Raw genomic sequence first — 21,946 nt, 5'->3', positions numbered from 1 at the left:
AAAGTTGCCCGCCAAGCACGCCAGGATAATAAACCCGCCTGTTCCGATAATGTCACCAGTATACGTTCCAGCAGGGTGGATAAGCGGACCACTTGGTTGACATTCATTACGAGCACTTCTTTAGTGCAACAAAAAGAAAGACTCAAAAAACAACAACAAAAGCAACGAAAGATGGTGGAACTATAGTACAATGCGCTTACTCACGACTGAATAATTTGTTGAATAAGCTTCACATGCATTCACATAGAGTAATCCTGCATGCGGAGCAAAGCAAGAGATAAAACCCAAAAACGATGAGAATGGTTAACCATGAAAAAAACATAAAAACATGACGACAGACATACACGTATGTTAACAATCGATAAATGCGAAGTACTCATCGTGTAGCAAGTCAGAAGGATGGACGACGCAAGCATCCCCTCTTTCCCTAATATGGAAGGCCTCTAATGCTCTGTGGGTCCCGTGGTTCTATGGTCTTCCATCTTTCTGTTGCGCAAAAACACGACTCCGTCGGCTGGCCTATCGGGCGCCAGCCACTCACGGGTGCGATCTGTGTGCTAAAATAGACAGCCACAGCGGTAATTGCGGTCTAATTCCAAATGGCACTTATGAACGAAAGCATTTTGTATGTGTTCTGCCAATCTCTCGTGCCCACGTGCTGTTTCTCGGCGCACCTTTTGCACTCAAAATTTGCGAATAGTCGCTAGGAAACAGCAGGCCAGCGTTTGCTCGATCAGCTAGTGAAAATTCGGACGTAACAAATGACAGGGCAGCAACTGGCTATAGCTCTGAGAATTCAAAGAGAGAAAGCAAGGGTAGGGAAGGCAGGGAGGTCAACCAGAACAGCATCCGGTTTGCTACCCTACACTGGGGGTGGGGGAAAGGGGAATAGAAAGAGGAAGAAAGGGAGAGAGTCAGCACTGAGTACATGTGGGAGGGACACCTTACACAATGACACTATAAGCGGTCTCTTAAGCCCGTGCACTTTAAGTACCGCACTAGTGCACGAATCGCTTTTCGAGCCAGTGACAGTTGTGGCCACGGTCCGAGTATCTTTGACTCGGTGAATGGTCTCGAGTCTAGTCTGTGTAAAGTTGCCCGCAGAGGGAGGCGGTGGACATCGTAGCGAGGGCAGGTACACAATACGTGCTCGATGGACTCCTCGCACCCGCAGGAGTCGCACATCGGGCTCTCGGCCATTCCCATACGGTAGGAGTATGCGTTCGTGAACGCCACTCCTAACCACAAGCGACACAACAAGGTTGCTTCGCCGCGGGAAAGGCTAGGTGGCAGTTGTAGCCGTAGCGTGGGGTCCAGTTGACGTAATCTGCAATTGAAGCCACTTGATGTCCAGAGATCTTGGGACTTCTTGCGCGCAAGTAGGCGAAGTTCTCTGGCAGCGTCCGACCTCGCCAAAGGTGTTGGACGCGTCTTTGTATCTTCGTGGGCACACCGGGCAGCCTTGTCAGCTAGGTTGTTGCCGACGATGCCACAGTGAGCAGGAATCCACTGAAATACAATGTGGTGTCCTCTTTCCAGAGCATGGTGGTGCAGTTCCCTGATTTCAGATGTCATTTGCTCGTAAGTTCTGTGACGTAACGCGGACTTGATGCTATGAAGGGCTGCCTTGGAGTCACAAAATACGACCCACTTCTCTGTTGGCTCTTCGGTGATGTACATCATAGCGGCATGGAGAGCTGCAAGTTCTGCCGATGTAGATGTAGTCGTGTGCGACAGTTTGAATTTAACTGTAACGTTCTTGGCTGGAACGACGAATGCGGCAGTTGAGCTGGTAGGTGAGGTTGAACCATCGGTATATATGTGTATGCGGTCATGATACGTCTGGTGCAGTAATAGGAGTGTAAGTTGCTTCAGAGCCGGCGATGGATGACTGGACTTTTTTGTAATTCCAGGAATATCAAAATTCACTTGAGGCTGTCGCAGGCACCACAGGGGGGAGGAAGGCTTCGCCGCCGGTGTAAAACTTGCTGGTATGTACTCTTGATGAGCGTTAATCATTCGTGAAAAGGTCGCTTGAGGTCTCTCGGCTGGTAGGGAGGCCAAATGGTGGTCGGGGATCCTTGACAGATGGCGAATGTGCGCTCTGAGAGAGTCGACAGCTATATGTGTCTGGATTGTATGGTCTCCTGCGATGGCAATTGTTGCTGCTGTTGACGTGCACCGAGGCAGCCCCAAACACGTGCGTAGGGCTTGACCTTGTATGCTCTCCAAGGTGCGAAAGTTCGTCTTGCATGCATTGGACAACACTGGTAGGCTGTAACGTAGGAGTCCGAGAAACAGAACCCTGTACAGCTGCAACATAGAATGGACTGGTGTACCCCAGTTTTTCCCGCATAGAAATTTGAAGACTTGAGCAATGGCGACTAGCTTCTTCTTCAGATAGACGCAGTGAGGGCTCCACGAGAGGTTGCGGTCAATGATGACGCCCAGAAACCGATGTGTCTTAACATAGAATACAGCTTGACCATTGATGGTAACAGGATACGATGACATTTGTTTCCGCGTAAAACCAAGTAATGCGCACTTCTCAGTAGACACACTGAGGCCTTGTTCTCGGAGATAAGAAGCCGTCATGGTTGCCGCCCGCTGAAGCCTGGCTCTTAGCTGAGGGCGAGTCACCGCAGAGGCCCAGATGCAAATGTCGTCGGCGTATATTGAGACATGTACTGTCTGCGGTAGGTAATCCGCTAGTCCTACGAGGACGAGGTTGAACAAAATAGGGCTCAACACTCCACCTTGCGGCACACCACGGCAGATGTAATGGTCTGAAGTTGGGCCGTCTTCGGTCTGTAAGAAAAAACGCCTTTCAGTCAAATAGTCTTGAATCCATTGATACATCCGGCCACCAACTCCAACAGCCTCAAGTGAGTTTAGTATGGCCTCATGGGTGACGTTATCATAGGCTCCTTTTATATCCAGAAAAAGTGCCGCAGACAGGCGCTTGAGGCTTTTTTGATTTTGGACCCATGTTACGATGTCAATGACGTTGTCTATGGACGTGCGACCCCGACGGAAGCCTGTCATGGCGTTCGGATAGATGTTGAATCGTTCTAGGTACCATTCCAATCGGGCAAGAATCATTCTTTCCATCACTTTGCCGACGCAGCTCGAAAGCGCAATCGGACGATATGATGAGATCTCAAGCGGTGACTTTCCAGGTTTCAGAATGGGGATCAAGCGGCTCGATTTCCATTGTTTAGGAACGGCGCCGTTCTGCCAAGACTCATTGTAGTAGTTGAGAAGCTCATCACGTGCCTCATGTCCAAGGTGGCATAGGGCAGCATACGTGATGCCATCAGGTCCTGGTGACGAAGAACGCCTGCAAGTCGCCAACGCAGCATCGAGCTCTTCGAGTGAAAATATCACGTTGATTTCTGGTACACGTGCCTCAGGGATGTCATTCAATGCTGCGTCAGTAATGATGGCCACGGACCCAGCAATCCGTGCGCAGAACTCTTCCGCCAATTGAAGTTCCGAGCGAAGTTGGTAGAGGGCCAGAGCAGTGAAGGGCTTCCTTTGATGCGGAGATGAGCGAAGACCCCTAACCGTTCTCCATATGTGCGAGAGCGATTTTCGGGGATCAAGCGACTGACAGAATGTTTTCCATCGCTTATCTTCCAATTTATCCATGGGACGCTGGATTTTCTTTTGTATGCGCCGTGAAGCCCTCAGATCCAAGACGGACTTCGTGCGCCGATACCTCCTCTCCGCCTGTCGGCGTGTCGCACGCAGCCTATCCAGTTCCACGTCCAAGTCTGTTCGCCTTGTTGACCTTGTAAGCGAGCACATGGACGTTTTCAATGCCTCTGCGATTGTTTCTTCGAAAGTGTGTGAGAGGCCTTCCCGACAAGTGTCATCCATATCCTTCTTAAATTTTGTCCAATCAACTGTACGCAACACAGTAGAGGAGCGTTGGTCAATTCCTCTAATCGTTATGTATGTTGGAATATGGTCGCTTCCATGTGTTTCTACGTCTGTAAACCATTGGACGCTCGAGGCAAAGCGCCGTGACACCAAAGTCAAGTCCAAGCAGCTACTGTAGGTCGTGCCTCGCAGAAATGTAGGGCTGCCGTCATTTACACAGCACAAATCATGGTCGGCAGCAAAGGAGGCAAGGCTCCTGCCTTTGGAGTCCATTTTAGTGCTTCCCCATAGCTGGTGATGCGCGTTGAAGTCACCTGTGATAACCCAGGGACCATTGTTCATTAGTAATATTTTCTTGAGTCGTTCGCCGTCAAAGTGACCCGCTGGGGATATGTAGGCACCAATTAGTGTAAATGACACATTCTTCTTTTGGACATTTAGGCAGACATATTGGTTGTCGTCATGAGGCTCTATTGCGTTAGCGACATATGTGAAGTCCGTGCGGATGTAGATTATCACTTTCATGCTCGCACCGCGTGTGGACGAGACGAAAGATTCATAACCGGACAGTCTGAGTGGAGTTGATGTATTTGGTTCGCAAATGACCAGTATAGGGAAGCGATTTGTGAAAATGAATTGGCGAAAGTCTGATATACGGGTCCTTAGACCCCTGGCATTCCATTGAAAGATCGACGCACTTTTAAGTTCAGTGCGGAAGGGGACTATTGGTCGAGCCATGGTGCTTAAACGATGCTAGCAAGCACTGGATTTAGTGCATCCAGTATTTGCAGAGCGCTTCGAGCTGCCAAACGTGCCAAACTTCTCGGCTACGCTAAATGTTGTCTGGCGTCCGCATAGCACACTGGTATCTTAAGAAGGATCCTTGCTGTCAAGAGCTTCGCTAAACTTCGTTAATGTCGCCTTTTGTCTTAGACATCAATGAGCAAGTGCTCCTCGCTAAAGCGATAATCGATTAATTTTTCACGTCGAAAGCGGCAGCTTGCTGTGTCACTTCCTGATTAGGAAGGCTATATAATACAAAGTTGTGGTACCACATCTCGTCATAAACAATATTCAAAATTAATATAACAATGTTGAGGAAATGGGAAAGAGAGAGAGGTGTTTCGGGAACTGGCGTTTCCTAGTTGGTTTCTTGGTGTTGCTTCTTCTTGTTCTTACCGGATTTTTTTTTTCTTTCGTTTTCTTTTTTTACGATAGTCTTTCTTACATTATGCGGGTTTATACCAGAATGAAACTACAGGGCGTGCGTGCATTCTCTACGATATCGTCTTCCGGGGATGAAACCGCGTTTTAAATTACAGAATCTCATCATTATACCTGCTTCGTGTAGTGCGTGTTCTCCAGTTTACGTTAACATTTCTCTCTCCCTATGTTTTGCTCCCTCTTTCAGTGTGGCGAAGAGATGAAAGGCTGAAGATACCAAATTAGTAATACGCAGTGGGAGGATAGCCCCGTTAAGCATGTTGTCGCACTTGTCTCTTCAGCATTTAAAGCTGTTCGAGAATGGGTATAATATACTGCCGCGCTCTAGCAAAATGTGATGCCAAGTTCACGGTGATGATAATGATTGTTGGCATCCCCTCTGAAACGGGGCGTGTACAATGGTCACCTAACCCGCTTAATTTAATCACGTTTAACCGCATATATAGCTATCTAGCCTTTTGCCTATCTGTTCTCGATCTTAACTTTTGTATTTAAAACGTCAATCAATATATTGTACCATTACCTACGCTTGCAATGACTCCGGGTGTATCAATGTCTTCCTTGCTTTTTTTTTCCATCAGTACTCTCTTACTTACCTCACCACTGACATCCTGCAATGTGCTTTGTATATCAACGCTTTTGGAAAGTAGGCACGCCCTACTGGTCTCGGTAGGTGAAAATCTTTGCCCTCTATTACGATGTGCCGAATCATTTCCTGACTTTTCTTTCTTTCTTTCTTTCTTTCTTTCTTTCCTTCTTTCTTTCTTTCTTTCTTTCTTTCTTTCTTTCTTTCTTTCTTTCTTTCTTTCTTTCTTTCGAGCACACACTTGCTTCATCCTGTCGCGCAAATTTGCTCCAGAATGTTTTTGTCCTCAAGCAGCCAGTTTGGGACTGAAATAGCAAGACACTTCCTTCTGCACTGTCATACAGACTTTGGCACCTGATTTCTTTCTTGCCGCTTTTGTACATCTCACTGACCTTGTCTGTTTCCATCCTTAGCGTCCAATTTATCGTCTCTGTTTCTCTCCCTTTTTTGTATGACTCCTGGTTGTCTATTCACACTTTGAATTACCCTGTACTTCGTTGCCAACTTTCTTAACCTCTTCCTCCCTTCCGTATCCGCGCTTTTGAGGTGCCCGTATTTGTGCACGTTAACCGGCCACTTTTTTTTCATCCGTGTTCAACTTACCCCCATATTCATAAATGCATCTTAGCTTGAAGTCCATGCATGACTTGATATAAATGACGCCCGTTGCGGACGCCCCGAAGGAAACTCAATGACCGTCTTGGGCACGTTCACGTCAATCGTCACTTAGATCACGCATCGGCACGGGCTATCTAATCTTGCACTGTGCTTCTCTGACTTCATCAGAAATCCAACTCATGTCGCATTTTACTGCCTTTATTACTACTGCCTTTATTTTATGCCTTTATTATTTACTGCCTATATTATGGTGTTACCTTAGGTCCTTAAAGCCACTGGGCTCACCGCCCTCTGTTTAATTTCCGACCCTGACAATATTTCTTATTTACAGCACATCATTGCGTTTGCGGACGTTATCGCTGGCACCATTATGTTTCCAAATTCGTCGCACCACCTCGTATTTAATGCCACCCCAAAAGGGCTTTATGCTTCATTATTGCTGCATTCTGCTTCCCTTTCATTTTTAAATTGTCTTGGTGGACGCTTGGCAGTAAGTCTTTCTTTCGTTTATGTATGCACCCAGGTATTTATATTGCTTGATTACGGTTATGACTTCCTGTTGAGTATACATGAAACGGGACGCTGTCGCTGGTATTTTCATCATGTGAGAAGCATGACGACCATTAGCAGGCATAAAAAAGAAATGGGTTCAGTAAGCGCGGCCTCGTTTAACACCTTTCTGTGCGGTAGAAAGCAGAATTCACAACGTCATGAGGGTAGTATGTGCCTCTGCTGGCTCTTCCGCTACAACTGCGGTGTCCACTATAGCTGCTAAATGCATTGGTAAATCTCGAACATCAATTGTACTTGCGGTTCGCACCACAGGCCTGATTTTACTCTGACTACCAGAAAATATAGTGCGTTTGATTCAGGCTTATTTAGAGAATCGTGTGCGGTTTGTGAAAATGTATGGGTGCGAAGTCTAATACCTTGCTTGATTTGTCCGGTGTGCCATTGCTGGGACCCCTGTTGTTTCCTATCCATGTAGATGATATAGCTAAAAATTTAGATCCGATTGCCACGTTGAAAGTGTTTGCAGATGCGTGTGTCATTCATGCTACTGTCAGGAGTTCTTCAAGCCAGGATACACTTAACAGCAGTCTTTATTAACTCGCTGACTGGTTCTATGAAAGAGGAAGGCGAATAAGCTTTTCCAAAACAATGTCAGTGACAATAACATTGAAACGAAAACCACTACCTTATAATTACCACATTGGCAATTGGAACCTTGAATCTGTTACATCTGTTAAATACTTAAGAGTATCAATTAATGGCAACCTCAAACAGGACACCCATATTAACAACATATACAACAAAGCATCAAAAAGGCTTTGCTTTCTACATAGAAAACTAAAGTCGGCTTCACCTGTCGAGCTGCAAGCTTATTGTTCCTTCGGGCGTCCAGTCCTAGAGTATGCTTCCGTAGTGTGAGACTCGCACATTACCAAGGAAATTGACAATCTTGAAAGAATTCAGCGCCTGGCTGCACGCTTTATTTGCTCAGATTGACTGGCCTCGGTGACCTATTGTAGGCGTGAAGTGGCGGACAACCGCTCGAGTTCACACTGAGAGTAGCTTCTTCCCGCCCTCTTATTCCTTTCTTTTTCATCCTTTAAGCCCCTTCCCCCATGTAGGGTAGCAAACCGAACGTGCGTCTGGTTGACCTCCCTACCTTTCCTTCCTTCTTTTCCTTCCTCCTTCTGCTCAGATTACAAAACGTCATAATCAGTTTCTGGTATGTTAGAAAAACTCGGTTTACTTCCGCTCGACGTGCGCCATAAGATCGCCAGGCTGCCTTTTCTTTTAGTCGTTGTTTCAAAACCGAAAAGGTTTAGCAAATGCCACATATATTACGCATGCTCCCCACAGGTTATCGCGTATTTTTCATTCTCAAGTAGTTCAATCATACTTTGCCCGCACAAACATTTTTTCAGAAACCATTTCTTTCCACTTACGAGCGAAGAAATGGAATCATTTACCGGAAAGTGTTATGTTTCCTTTGAAAAACTGTTGAATAACTATTTTTTGTAAGCCCTCTGTAAACACGCTAGCGCGTGCGCACGCGTGTGTGTTTGTGTGATCTTTCCTTCCCTCTGGTGAATAAAAAGAAACCTCTCACATTGTCGTTTTACGCACCTGGACATATTCCCGTCCTTCGAATACACGGAACCTTTAAAATGTCGTCAGAACCTAAGCGCGAGGTTCCGGAGAGCAAGACAAACCGGAAAGGTTTGTAGACGGCACTTCCAAAGCAGTTACTGCCTTGCAAAAACGCATCTAAAGCCAATACTATTCGGGCAAACCGTGAATCTTATTGTTTTACTACAGTACATTGCTTTTGGGTCGCCATTTCTCGTTTAATAATCGATTTGCCGACGACTACGAAATCAACGGCGTCATTCGTGTGCCCCTAAGCGGACATACGGTCGAAGAGACGACGGAGTCGAGTCGGGCAGCCCACGACGCTGTCGAGGCTCGACGAGACATCGTGCGCTGGTCGAGTGACAGGTCACGGGCTCGAGTCCCGTTCCTCCTCGCTGCGCGCACCGTGCTGCTCGGCCATCTCGCTATGCGCTTCGATAGACGGCGCACTCGGCGACATGCCTCACCAAATTTTAGGCTTCCTGAACTCCGCCGAAAGGCGGCGAGAGTAGAAGCACTTTTTTTGACCTAGGTGGGACATTAGGCAGTACAATAGCAAGAGCTTGGTGGCGCAACCCACCACCCCGTTCCAAAGGGGACGCTCATAACATCCATCCATCCACGCCCACGGTTTCCCGCAACATTGGCTCCGCCTGCAGCCAACATCCTCAAGCGGGCAAAGAAAAATGTGGCTGTCGTTGTTCTTATTTGTTGAAACGCCCAGAGGTAAACAAATCGTGTCTAAGGGAGCAACCTCGAAATCGTAGCTAACGACCCGCAGCGTAAGGAAGACCGAAAGGAAAAAAGTGAGAATGAGGGACGAGAAAAGAAACGCGCCAAACTGAGGGCTCCCGCATTAATGCGCGATCAGTATACGGCGAGGCATATGCAATGGAATCTTTGCGTATGTTTCTTTAGCCCTGCAAAAAAAAAGAAAGAAAATAACACTGCACATTCCTAGTTTCGCATGCCTGCTACTTTCTTCCGCCTTGTTGCGTCACAGGGGCCCTACAAAAAAAAGGCTATACAAGCGTCGAAGTGGATGGTCTCGTAACAATATGAGCCATCTGATTTCTTTAGCAGCCGCTGTAATGCAGAACACTGCATTTTCGCTTCTCTCCTGACTTAATGCGCATCTTCGCAACGCCGACACATTGATTTCCGGGCAAACGCCTTACGCTACGCCCAATTTCAGACCGGCTTGGAGCTTGGACAGAATAAAAGGAGAGATGCAAAAGAAATTGCGCGTGCAAACACGCCCCCGCTTGAGAAGGATATGTGCCACATGGACCTCCGCTTGCCCGATGCCGTAGTCTAACAAAACGCCTTGAATAGCAATATTCGTTGCGGTTTACACTTCAGACGCATGCTCTGCTGCTTCGCATTGCGCTCCTGCAAGCCACCGATCATACAGCTTCGAGAAGATGGGTTGTTTCTTATAGGATAAGCCGCCTCCCATGCCCCGGCTCCTCAAAAGTGGTGCAGATCTTTTCCTCCTTCTTCTTTTTTTCCCTTTCTTTTTACAGACAACAGAACAGTAGAGTAGAGCAGTTGTCGTTGTTGCCGCCATCCTCACGCGGCACTTTCAGCATGGACTCCGAGATAAGCCGCACCTTTTCACCATTGCGCAGTCTTATTTCGAAGACCCTGCGTTAGACTCTCACGTTACTGATGTTCTAGGCAAACGTGCCGCTCTGGTTTTAAGTTTTGCTTGAAGTTTATTTTTATGACGCCGGTACGAGGTAAAATTGTGCACGAGTGGCAAGGATAGGGGAGGAAAAGCTGCATCACGCCAGCTTCATTGGTTCCATCATCCTTCAAAAAACATAAGAGGCCGCGACAAGCAACTGCGCAGGAGTTCGTTCAGAATCTCCTTCAGAAAAAAATACGCAATATGAACAACTACAAAGCTTACGAAATCCAGACAACAAACAACCATTTCTCTACCATGTGCAAGAAATTTACTAAACAGCATAATCAGCGCATAGTTTTTAATATAGCGTCTTTTGACAAAGCACGTAAAGCTTCATCCATCAATTTAGACCTTTTCTAGTACGCTTGGCACGGAATATTGCTGCAGTTGGAAACCGTAATTAGTAGGGTGTCGCGGTACGTACCAGTGTTCGGTATGACTTTTCAAACGGAAGTCTGATTTGGACTTAAACTACCCAAGCTCCGCACATCTACGTGGTATTGCAAAACGTTACATCCGAAAGCTTCTAAACGCTGGCACCCATAGAGGATCGCAATTTTCAATATCTTATATTTTTTGTACGAATTAGAAGTGTGTGGAATACACTGCCAACGAGCGACAGAACCCAGGCCTTTCCTTTGTAAAATTTCTCAGTTATGCGGCGACCTTCTAGGTGATAGCCGCCCAAACCAGAAAACCGTAGCGTATATGGGGAGGGAAAAAAAAGAAGATTGTATAACGCAAGTATATTTTGTAACTGGCAACATAACAGTGACAGTTTCTTAGCAAGCGGAACATCTTACAAAGTTTAATACTAATATATTCCGTATGATGTTCCCGTGTCACTAGCTCATAAAACACAGACGAAATTCAGTTGAAAATGTTTCTCTCTCTCTCTCTCTCTCTCTCTCTCTCTCTCTCTCTCTCTCTCTCTCTCTCTCTATCTCTATCTCTCTCTCTCTTTAGATCAACTCATTTCTTACTCATTCAGCGACGTCTTGCAGAGAGAAGCGTATTTTTTTGCGTTTGAGAGACGCCCTCTACGCAAATACATATCAAATGGTTAAGTCTCCATCGAGATTGCAAGTAAACGCTCCGAATTCTCTAAGCCCTTCCGTAACACGCAGCCTGTTTGCCTGATGCAACTCTTCTCCGCAAAGGACCGCCCTTTGTTTATATTTTTTTCTTCTTTGCAGTTGTCCGAATGCTGTCCCTGAATCCTGCCGCCAGAGGTACGTCTATTCATCGCAACTTCTGTTCTTTATAAAGAGAAAAAGGTGTTCGCGAGTTACTGCTCGCCCATGTTCGTTTAGTTTCTTCTACTGCAGCACCAAAGGCGCGTTCTTTTCATTCTATACCGGACGAAACGATGCAAAAATTAAGAGAGAAGACGTCGTCACGACGTCGTTCCAACTTTTCTTTTTTCAGGCCGAAGCTGAAAATATATAAAATAAGGGCCGTCTCAACGAAAGATAGAGCTTGGTGTCAAGGCGGGGCCATTTATCCAGTCCGGAGACTGCAATTAATCACGACCTCTCAGAAGCAGTGGCGGGTAGCGCCATGTTCTGTTAAAGCACAGTGAAACTTTGGTGGCGTGATATGCTGCTGCTACTCCTGCGTCACACTAAACTATACAAGTGCGGAGGACGATAGATTTTATAGAATAAAGAAAGAAAACAAAAGAAGCCTTGTAACAGAAGTAAGTATAATGCCGAGGTGACGTGGAAAAATGAAAACACACAATCGCAATTCTATCTTTCTTTTTTTCATTATTAGGCGAACATAAGCGTCAAAGTTCTGCGGCTTCATTCACAAGGCAGTTTGTATTATAACATGGTTCTTGAAAACAGGTTCCACTTAACCAATGACGCCAATGAGGAACAGTTTGTTCTAACAGCAAAAAGCGCTGTAAGTTCGCTATTTTATTTAGTTGTTAGTTAGTTAGTTAGTTAGTTAGTTAGTTAGTTAGTTGGTTAGTTAGTTAGTTAGTTACTTAGTTAGTTAGTTAGTTAGTTAGTTAGTTAGTTAGTTAGTTAGTTAGTTAGTTAGTTAGTTAGTTAGTTAGTTAGTTAGTTAGTTAGTTAGTTAGTTAGTTAGTTAGTTAGTTAGTTAGTTAGTTAGTTAGTTAGTTAGTTAGTTAGTTAGTTAGTTAGTTAGTTAGTTAGTTAGTTAGTTAGTTAGTTAGTTAGTTAGTTAGTTAGTTAGTTAGTTAGTTCATGCTAGTTCAGCAGCTCGTGCTAGTTGAGAACGTAGAGCATTTCAAAAGCCGTTAGTGAAAATTAACAGTGCGTTATTCTTTACAAATGCCATTTCTGATTCTCCAGTGCTTCGAATATGCAGCGGTTGACCATATTAGCTCAGCTGACAAGTCAGGCTACGTAAACGGGATAGCGTTTCCATAGTTAAATGTCGTATAAGTCTATCTCATTGGGCGCAGAACAGTGTCGCGACCGTCGCGCCGCAGCTTCCTCAGCTTCCATATTTATTAACCCAAGCACTTCGAATTCGTTGAAACTGAACCCCAACATTGCTAAAACGAGAGCCCAGTTCTTCACGAAAGACGAAAGCCCGTGTTGCGGTTTGAGATGACGATGGCAGCATGCAGTGGGGCGACACCATTTCTTTGAGGACATGTAATATCCTCCAGATCTGCTACCACGTTCACAGTCTTGCACCTCGAAGCATTGCCGGCAAGCCGTTTATTCCCGTGCTCTTGAATATACAAACTGGCATTGCTCATTAAGAAAGGTTATTAACAAAGGCGCTAGTTGAACCATGCTAGTAAATCTTGTTTTAAGATATATGATTAGTAACACTGTTCCTCCTATTCTCTGAAAAAAAATCTACAAGATAACTTCTCACGTATTTACTTCTTGAACAATGCTTTCATCTGGTCTGGTACGTTATGAACTGCATCACTGTTTCACGGCCCCTAAAATTCTCAGTGTCGGGAGCATCGGAGCCACAGAGATAGTAAATTGTCAAAGAGAACAGACAAAGCGAATCGCTAGTGATAATACTTTATAGGTTAGGGAAGCCAGCGCAAACTGTTCACCGTCTGCAACGTAAATTCGTCCTGAATGTTTTCTTTCTTTTTTTCATATATTTACTACCTAATTCTGCATACAGGTCCGTCTGGCACATCCATTGGGAAGACCCGAATCGTCCAGGCCGTGAGAGGAGCGCAGGACAAGATTGGACATACGCTGATCTACACCTTGCCAGAGAACTGCAAATGTGACTACGTGACGAAACGTAAGCGGTTCTGAAATGCTTGCGGACAGTATGCAATTACGCCTATTTAACGCCCACGTAATGTACACAATAAACAAGCGACTTGTGCGCCCTGTACCAGATACGCACTGTAATTGAAACAATCACTTCACACGTATAGAACTCTTGAAGTTGTTCGGTTCCCCAATACATACGCTATGACAAAGGGGTACAGATAACATGCACGCGGTGGTACCCAGAGGACACGCTATATAATGACTCTTGGAATTACTCGTTTCCAGAAAGCGTGATGTACGACAAAGTGCTACACATACAAAGTGGACGTCAGCTTACGACGCCGAACAAAGATGGTGTCAGATCAAAGCCATGTTCATGCGAACCATACCAACCGGCAGGTGCAAAGCCCTATGCTTGCCATTTTCTCGCTGTTGCGTTTCTCTGTATGGATACATATATTTCTTTTCATTTTCCTTCTTCATCACCTGACACTGTTTTACCTATACAGCTGTGCGATAACAATTATTTAGTTTCCTTGTTGCAGGTGCCTTAGTCGATTAACAAAGTGTTATCAAAGTACCAACTGAGCATTACCGTATGCGGAAGCATACAACGATATAACCGAGTTCCGTTTGTTGCCAACCCCGCATCTGTTTTTTTTTCTTTTTTCTTATTATTCTTTATTTTTGCATCGCATCATGTATGCTCAACGTACGGGGGTGTTTCCCTTACCTTAGTGTCAATGGCTCTCTTACAGCGTCCCGGCAATATTTCGTCTTCACGGGCCACATCGCCACTGCCGGTGAGAGACCGACACACGTGCCATTCACAAACCAGATGCGCATCCTGGCCTACAGCTACAGGAATGCCCGACTCCTGCATGACGCTCTGTCCGCATGTCCAAGTTTCGCGAGTGCGTCGCTTCCCACGATGCAGAAGCGAATGGACGCCGACGCAGCGGCTGACCAGGCTGAGTACTTCGGCAGCTACGGAGGCGCCTCTGGTCCTCTCTATGGTTCAGCCTCCGGTGACACTCAGCGCGCCGAACCGAAAGTCTCCGGCGGATACGGCACGTACAAAGAGGGAAGATCTGCGTCAGCTGCTTACGGAGCCCCGAGCTACGGAGCAGCGCCAGCTTCGCCGAGTTATGACTGGACTGCCCACACAGCCGGGTCCGCGTATAGCCCAGCACCTGCAGCCGGCTACGCCGTTCCGACAGCGACCGTCGGTTACGGGGCTCAGCCGCCACCGCATCCTGCTTATGGTGTAACCTCTCCGCCAAGTTATGGCTACGCGCAATCACCTCCCAATTACAATGCTGCTACTGCGAGTTATGGCGATTCGACAGTGACGGCTCGCTACGCCGCTCCATCTCCGAGCTACGACGGTAGTACTCCAAGCCAGAGCTACAACTTAGCCATGTCCCCGCCAAGGTACAACGGCGCCCCCGCTTCTAGTTACAGCGGCTCAGCGCATGTTGCAGCTTCCGGTTACGGGGCACCTAAAGGTTCCACCTATGGATCGGGCTACGGTTCCGCAACTGCTGCCCCTGGATACAATTCCGCAACAACTGTCCCTACCTACGGCGGAGGCTCTGGTCACGGGTCAAGCTACGACGCTACCTCGTACAGCGGAGCAGCGACTGCAGCCCCAAGCTACGCCGGGACTGCGCCCGCAGCTTACATACCCACAGCGCCAAGCTATGGACATCCTCCTCCTCCTCCTGCTCCTGCTTACAATAGCGCTTCTGCCTCTGGATACGGCGTGCAAGCTCAGCCTTCCAACTACGGTTCTGCCCCACAGCCAGCGTACAACAGTGGTTCGGCTCCGGCTTACGGTTCTTCGAATTCTTACTCTCCGGGACACTCGTACAATGCTGCTAAAGAGGAGGCCGTACACGGGCCGAGCTACAACTCTGCTCCTGCACCTTCTTATGGCGCGACATCGGCGGGTAGTTATGATTCTGCGAGCGCGACAAACTACGCCCCTGTGGGTGCAACGCAAGCTCCTAGCTACGCGGCACCCGCTCCAAGTGCAAGCTACGGTATGACGGGACACGGAGGCGCTTCGGCCTCTGTGTACAACCAAGGCAGCAACAACCATGCAGGTGCGGGTTACGGTGCTGGCGCGTCTAGTCACAGCTCGGGCACTCCGAGTTCCTCAAGCTACGCCTTAGCACCGTCAGCAAATTATGGCGCACGCCCCCCTGATGCATCCAATTACGGACCATCAAACTACAACGCTGCTCAGCAAAAGGCTCCGGCTTACAGCAATCCTGCTCCAGGATACGGGTCTTCGTCGTCTGGAAACTATGGCTCTGGTATGGCTGCCAGTTATGGCCCCGCGCCTCGTCCTGGCTACAAAAGTCCTCCTGCTTATGCTCCAGCTGCTAATCCCAGTTACGGTTCACCTGCTGCTGCCTACAGTAACGGAGCATTGCCTTCATCTGGAGCATATAGATCAGGGTACAGCCCTGCTGCCGCAGCGAACGGTCAAGCTTCCTCACCAACCTACGGACCACCTACGTACAGTGGTGGGACCGACGCAGCCTACCGAGGCAGCGCGTATAACGGTTACCAAGATGTGACTTATGTGCCTCCATACGGAATGGCCCCGCCGGCTGCCTACGAGCCACTGTACCCTAATCAAGAAGACTATGCCACAGTGATCTCTTACGTTCCGACAGACGCTTCTGAGGCCGAATACTCTGCTGGCCCTCAGGATTCGCACGATAATACGGGATATGGTTCGAACGGCGTGACCTACTCTCCCCCGCCGTACGCTGCTCCTGCTTACAGACAGCCAACCTACTCTCCTCCAGCTCCTTCAGCCTACACAGTTGCTCCTTCGTCTTATGGAGGCAATATTGGATACGACTCGCCGTACGGTACTCACGCACCCCCATCTTCTGGGCACAGCGGACAGGCATCGAAGGGGGCGCATTCCAGTCCGGTTTATTCTTCAGTGTCGTACGGTGCCGCTGGACCGTCGGCGCACAGCCCACCTCCGGCAGCCCCCGTCTACGCTGCGCCAAGCTATCCTGCCACCGGTGACAAAATTCCTTCCTACGGTGGCGCAGCTCCTAGCCAATCATACAGTTCCGCATCGCACGCGGCATCGGCTGTATCCTACTCTCCACCCTCGTACGCTGCACCAGCCTACACCCAGCCGTCTTATGGCAGCCGTGTCGCAGCCCCATATCACGCGCCGGTTTCGCATGGTACCGCCGGCGGAAGCTACCTTGCCAACACCAAAAGCGCGGGCTCTTCTGGGGCCTCCTACAACTCTGCCAGTTCTGACTCCTCGCCTTATTTCTCACCTAAGTATCCGCAAGCATCATACGCGCCGGCTGCTTCTCCAGGTCCAAAGTACCCGTCCCCTATGCCAAGTGCAACTTCCTACGGACAAAATCCCGCTCCAGCTTACAACGCGCCTGCTTCGTCGGCTGCATATTACACAACCGCGCCGGCTGCACCCGCCTATGCGAAGCAGCAGTCATACGACAAGATAGCGCATAAGCCTCCCACTGCTGGGCAGCAAAGCTACATCAACGCTCCAGCGCCTGCAACTATGCATGGTCCCCCACCTTATTCTGTCCCATCGTACGGCCCGGTCGCAGCAGGACAGGGCACGGCCTACGTCACCGCAGGTTATGACCAGGCACCCCATGGTAGCAGCAGTCACACAGCGACCGTGTCTGCGCCCGCATACGCCGCCCCGAAGCCATACGCTTCTCAATCGCAGTATGGTACCGCGCCACCTGCTAGTAGCGGCAGCTCGTATAATCCAGCTTCGTATGTCACAACGGCTGGGTATTCAGGAGCTGACGGACACGATGCGTCATATGGCATGGCTCCATCCTACCGGTCGCCGGCTAAAGCTTACGAACCGACTCAAGGTCGCAACCCTTCTAACGACGGTCAGCCATCCGCGTCTTATGCCGCTCCAGCCTATGGCACAGATGACAAGCAGCAGTCCTCATATGATGGTTCTTCCCCGTCGCAGGCTTATACGACGTCTTCTTACGGCTCTGTTTCTTACACAACGCAGGGATCAAGTCCTGCGTCCTACAGCGCAACTTACGCTCCCGCAGTGCACAACGCGCCAGATTATTCTCTGCCTTCGAGTAACGCGCCGACAAGAGCTGAAGCGGCGGCTGCTTCAGGACCTGCGGAATATTCGGGAGCGACTTACGCCCCACCGCCTTACAACGCACCGAGCTACAGTGCTTCGAGCGCGCCACCGTCTTATTCAGCGCCATCGTACGGAGCTTCCAACGTCGCGCCTTCGTCCGCGAGCCAAACGTACAATCCTGCGTATGGTTCAGTTGGGGCAATGATGCCGTCTTATGCCGGGTTGCCCAAGGCACCATCGGCGACTTCCAGTGCTGGAAAGCCCTACAGCGTCGCCACCGCCACCATGCCACCACCGGTGTATCCTGTAGCTTCATACGCGCCATCTGCCTACGTTTCCCCCAACTACGTCCAACCATCGTATGCTGTTACTTATGCTCCACCCGCTTACGCCCAGCCCGACAACTTTGCCGCCGCGGCAGCCCCACCTACTTACAGCCATCCATCTTACGCCCCGTCTTACGCTCCTCCCGCTCACTCTGCTCCAGTCTATGCGCCTATGGCTTCCTATGGTCACGTCCCGCACAAACCGCTGTACCCTGCCCCAGCGTACTTAACTGTTACTTATGCTCCGGCGGCATACGTCCCTGGTCCATACGGTCAGCCTTCCTACACTCCCCCTGGCTACTCTGCTCCTCTCTACCCTCCCCACGTCCAGCCTACATATGCAGCTGCAGCGTATCCATTTCCTTCTTACGCAGGCCAGCCGTATCCGCCCCATCACGGCCCACAATATACCCATCCTTCACAGAACCCGCAGCATTACGGCGGCGCCACCTACGCTCCACCAGCGTACTCGGCACCTTCTTATGGTGCTTCCTACGCGCCACCAGCTTACTCGGCACCTTCGTACGCTCATCCTTCCTACAACGTGCCCGCCAATTTAGTTTCCTATGCGCCACCAACGTATTCTGCCCCCCAGTACCCGCAGCCAGCTTATAGCAAGGAGGTTTACAGTGCGTCTTACGCACCTCCGGCGTATGCAGCCCCGTCCTACTCTAAACCATCGCATACGCAGCCATCGTACGGCGCCGCCATCGCACCGATGATTTACAAGGCACCGGCTTCCGCTGGACCCACGTACGGCCAGCCCGCGCACCAGAACACGGCAGCACACATGGTCGCCGCACAGCACGCTCCTGCGTACGGCGGCTACACAAGTGTAGCAGCTGGTTCCGTCAAATATCCTGTGGGACATCATGCAGCGCCGTCCTACGGCGATAACGCTGGCCAAAATGCCGCGTACGGTCAGCCCTCGTATCAGCGCTACCCACAACATGCTGTGACGATGTCTTACACTTTGCCGGCACAGCCACTTCCGTCTTACTTTTCTCCATCATACGGCAATCATGCTTACGGTGCCCCAGTAAGTGCTTCGGCAAATACTTACCGGCCTGCAAACCCAAACTATGGTCCCGCGCCTCAGCAAAGACCTGCCCAAGGCGCTACATACGCACCAGCTGGTTCGCAGGGAGCTGGTTCTTATGGACAAGCTTCTGCGTACGGTTCGGAGATGAAGTCGCACGCGACGTCAGCTCCACCTTCTTATTCCGCCCCTCCGTCTTACGTCCCTGCAACTGCAGTAGGAGCAGGTGGTGCTAATGGCGCTTACGGGGCCGCCGCCGGCGCCCCGTACGGCAGCGGCAGTGGAAGCGACGTCTCATACGGGCAAGGGCCACCACAAAGTGGAGCGTACACTACAATGTCGTACACTGCCCCCGCGCCAAGCTATGAATCCGCGTACACCACGTACTCTCCCTCTGGTCAGTCGCAATACACAACGTACGCTACACCGAGCAGCTACTCAGCTTCGTACACCACCTACGCCGCGCCATCGAGCCAGCCGGGTTACACTACTTACAGTTACTCGCCGCCTACTTACACTACGCGCGCTCCGAGCTACTCTCAGCCGTCGTACACGACTTACGCGACACCAACGGCATATTCACCGGCGTCGGAAACTACACATTCACTGGCCTACCCCGGCCACTCGGAGCCTGACTACGGGTCTTCTGGCAACAGCGGGCCCGCCTCGTACAGTGAAACCTATGCACCCGCAAGTTCCCCGGCTCCCAGCTTCTCTCCCCCCAACTACCATCCGCCTGCTACCTATTCGCCAGGCTATGGAGAGCCAGGTTACATGCCTGCCGGCTATACCGCTCCAGTCGGTTACACTACAGTGAGCTACTCAGCGGTTACCCACGCATCACAGGGCTACAACTCTCCGAGCTATTCGCGACCCACGTACTCGGCTCCTTCCTACAGTGAGGCCAGCCACGCTCCTGCGGGCTACTCCGTCCCTACTGCTGGGTACCCGGCGGTCACCCATGCACCACACGGCTACTCTGCACCTAGCCACTCTCCACCACCATACTCAGCGCCTCTGCACGCCGAGCCCGGTTACCATCCGCCTACCTACACGGCTGTCACCGACGTACCTGCTGGCTACTCAGCAGCTCCTCACATGCCTCCACCCCACTCGGCTCATGGCTACGGGGAAGCCACTTATGCGCCAGCAGCTCAGTCAGCACCTGCCTTCTCGCCAACGATGTCGGACTACCGATCTCCCGCTACCGACTACCCACCTACGGCTCTGGTGCAACCTTCCTACGGCAGGTCAGTCCATCCTGAAACCATGATACGCTACGCCCCTGCGAAGACACTTCAGTCATCTTACAGAGAAGCTTACTCAATGGGCCCGCTAAAAGTTCCGCCACAAGCGCCGCCACAAGCGCCGCCAGAAGCGCCGCCGGAAGTGCCGCCAGAACTGCCACCGTACAAGCCTAAATGTCCTCAGGCCGCGCACACTTGTCCCGTATGCCCGTCAGTTTTGGACAAGGAGCTGCTTAAGAACATCTGCAACTATGATTTTGGTGAGTGTCGCCGCTTTCTTATTGTAACATCCTTATCTGCTTCTTTTGACCGCAAGCTTTTGTCGCCGATACTACGGCCGGTGGCCATTAAGGCCAAGGGATCGACAACATTGACGGCGACAGAGAGAGAGAAAGCTTCTTTAATAAGATCCAAGCAATTCTATCGGTGTATATTCAAGCGCCTACACGCTACCCTGCATATGGCAGGGGATCGGGGAGAGAAATACCCTAGAAGGAGAGGAAGAGAGGGAAAAGCAAAAAAAAGGGTCCTAAATGAGTTATCATGGTACCGCAGGTAAGACAAAGGTATTGCCATAAATGAGCTGAATTAAGCAAATAGGTCAGTTAAGCTAAAGTCATGAAGCTGTGAAGAAAATAATCTTAAGCTTGATGTCGCTTTGAAGAAGTCGTAGTACCTAGTATGCTTCTTGATGGAACATAGTCATAACCGCGCGCGTTTTGAGGACAGGACACGGAAAGAATGCACACAGGACAGTCGCCGAAAGTAGTATGCTTCCTTCGGCATTCTTGGAAAGCAGACAGCGTCCTGCTAAAATACCATGCCCTCTCGTCTCTGTATACCCTAGGCATATCAACTAACTATGTTCCATGGCTTCTAACGGGCACCACACCTGTCGCAGTAAGGGTTGGTGGTCAGTCTAAAATAGCACAGGTCGGTGAATGCCTGATGGATCCGATGGTACATTGTCTCATGGTGACGGAAAAGCGGACGTGGAGGTCTTTATTTTAAGATAGGGTCGATTAGGTGAAGCAAGTGAGGTTGATTAAGCAACAAACTCCACAGGCGATTCCTTCCTACGTGGGCGTATGCCCTGACCATTTCAGATGCGTCGGATCTTGTAAAGTATATTTGCCAGAAATTTATTAAATATAAGCTTCTGCGGGCAGCTACATCCGTTTTCTTTCATTTCCATATATGTCACATAATTCATGCATGCATGCACGCGAGTGCCAGCGTTTGGACTAGTGCACGCAGCTTGTACGCCATCCTTTAAGAGACATCAATCTGTTCTTATCTTAGTGCGCGTAAGTCCATACGTATCGGTACACTGAATATTAGTCATGCTACCCTTTTAGAGCCCCACCAATTCATGCTGGCTAACACTTAATTGTGAACCAATTGCGGCGCTTTCCTATACGACGTGTCTCAATGCGCAAAATTATGCTTCCTCAACAACAACAAAAAGAACGAAAGAAAAAAACACATCTTAATGGGCTTCTAATGCAGAACTTACAGAATACTGCGAGCCGGTGGACCACTGGAGCGTACTGGAACGGACGCTGGAGCAGTTCAGACCTCTTATACGGATCATGCCAGCGATCCATATCAGAGTGTTCGTAATGCTGGTCATAGAGGGCTGGCTATACAGGGGGTCTTACGTAACTTGAGCCACGATTTTAAAAATGAAAGGCATGTCGGACGCGAATTGAAGCGAACGGATATTATTCGCTTTTTGTTTTTACCATAACTCACTCATCAATTAGGTTCAATTAGCTAACATCTCAATTATTGGCTAAGGGCCTCAAGTATGATAGGCAG

The 21,946-nt window shown here is 49.4% G+C and overlaps 1 protein-coding gene across 5 annotated transcripts in view; it reads left to right on the top strand.

Moving 5' to 3' along the window:
• Window positions 1-21,946, top strand: part of LOC135902430 (streptococcal hemagglutinin-like) — an 87,544-nt gene that overhangs the window by 33,862 nt on the left and 31,736 nt on the right. For all 5 annotated transcript variants that reach the window (XM_065432483.2, XM_070531963.1, XM_065432484.2 and 2 more), the window contains 3 exons: window positions 11,345-11,380; window positions 13,278-13,403; window positions 14,137-20,385. In XM_065432483.2, coding sequence (XP_065288555.2) covers window positions 11,345-11,380; window positions 13,278-13,403; window positions 14,137-20,385 — 6,411 coding nt within the window. The remainder of the gene's footprint in view (window positions 1-11,344; window positions 11,381-13,277; window positions 13,404-14,136; window positions 20,386-21,946) is intronic.

The sequence above is a fragment of the Dermacentor albipictus genome, chromosome 1 (assembly GCF_038994185.2).
Source record: "Dermacentor albipictus isolate Rhodes 1998 colony chromosome 1, USDA_Dalb.pri_finalv2, whole genome shotgun sequence".
NCBI classification, from domain to species: Eukaryota; Metazoa; Arthropoda; class Arachnida; order Ixodida; family Ixodidae; genus Dermacentor; species Dermacentor albipictus.
This window is presented reverse-complemented; position numbering and strand designations above follow the sequence as displayed.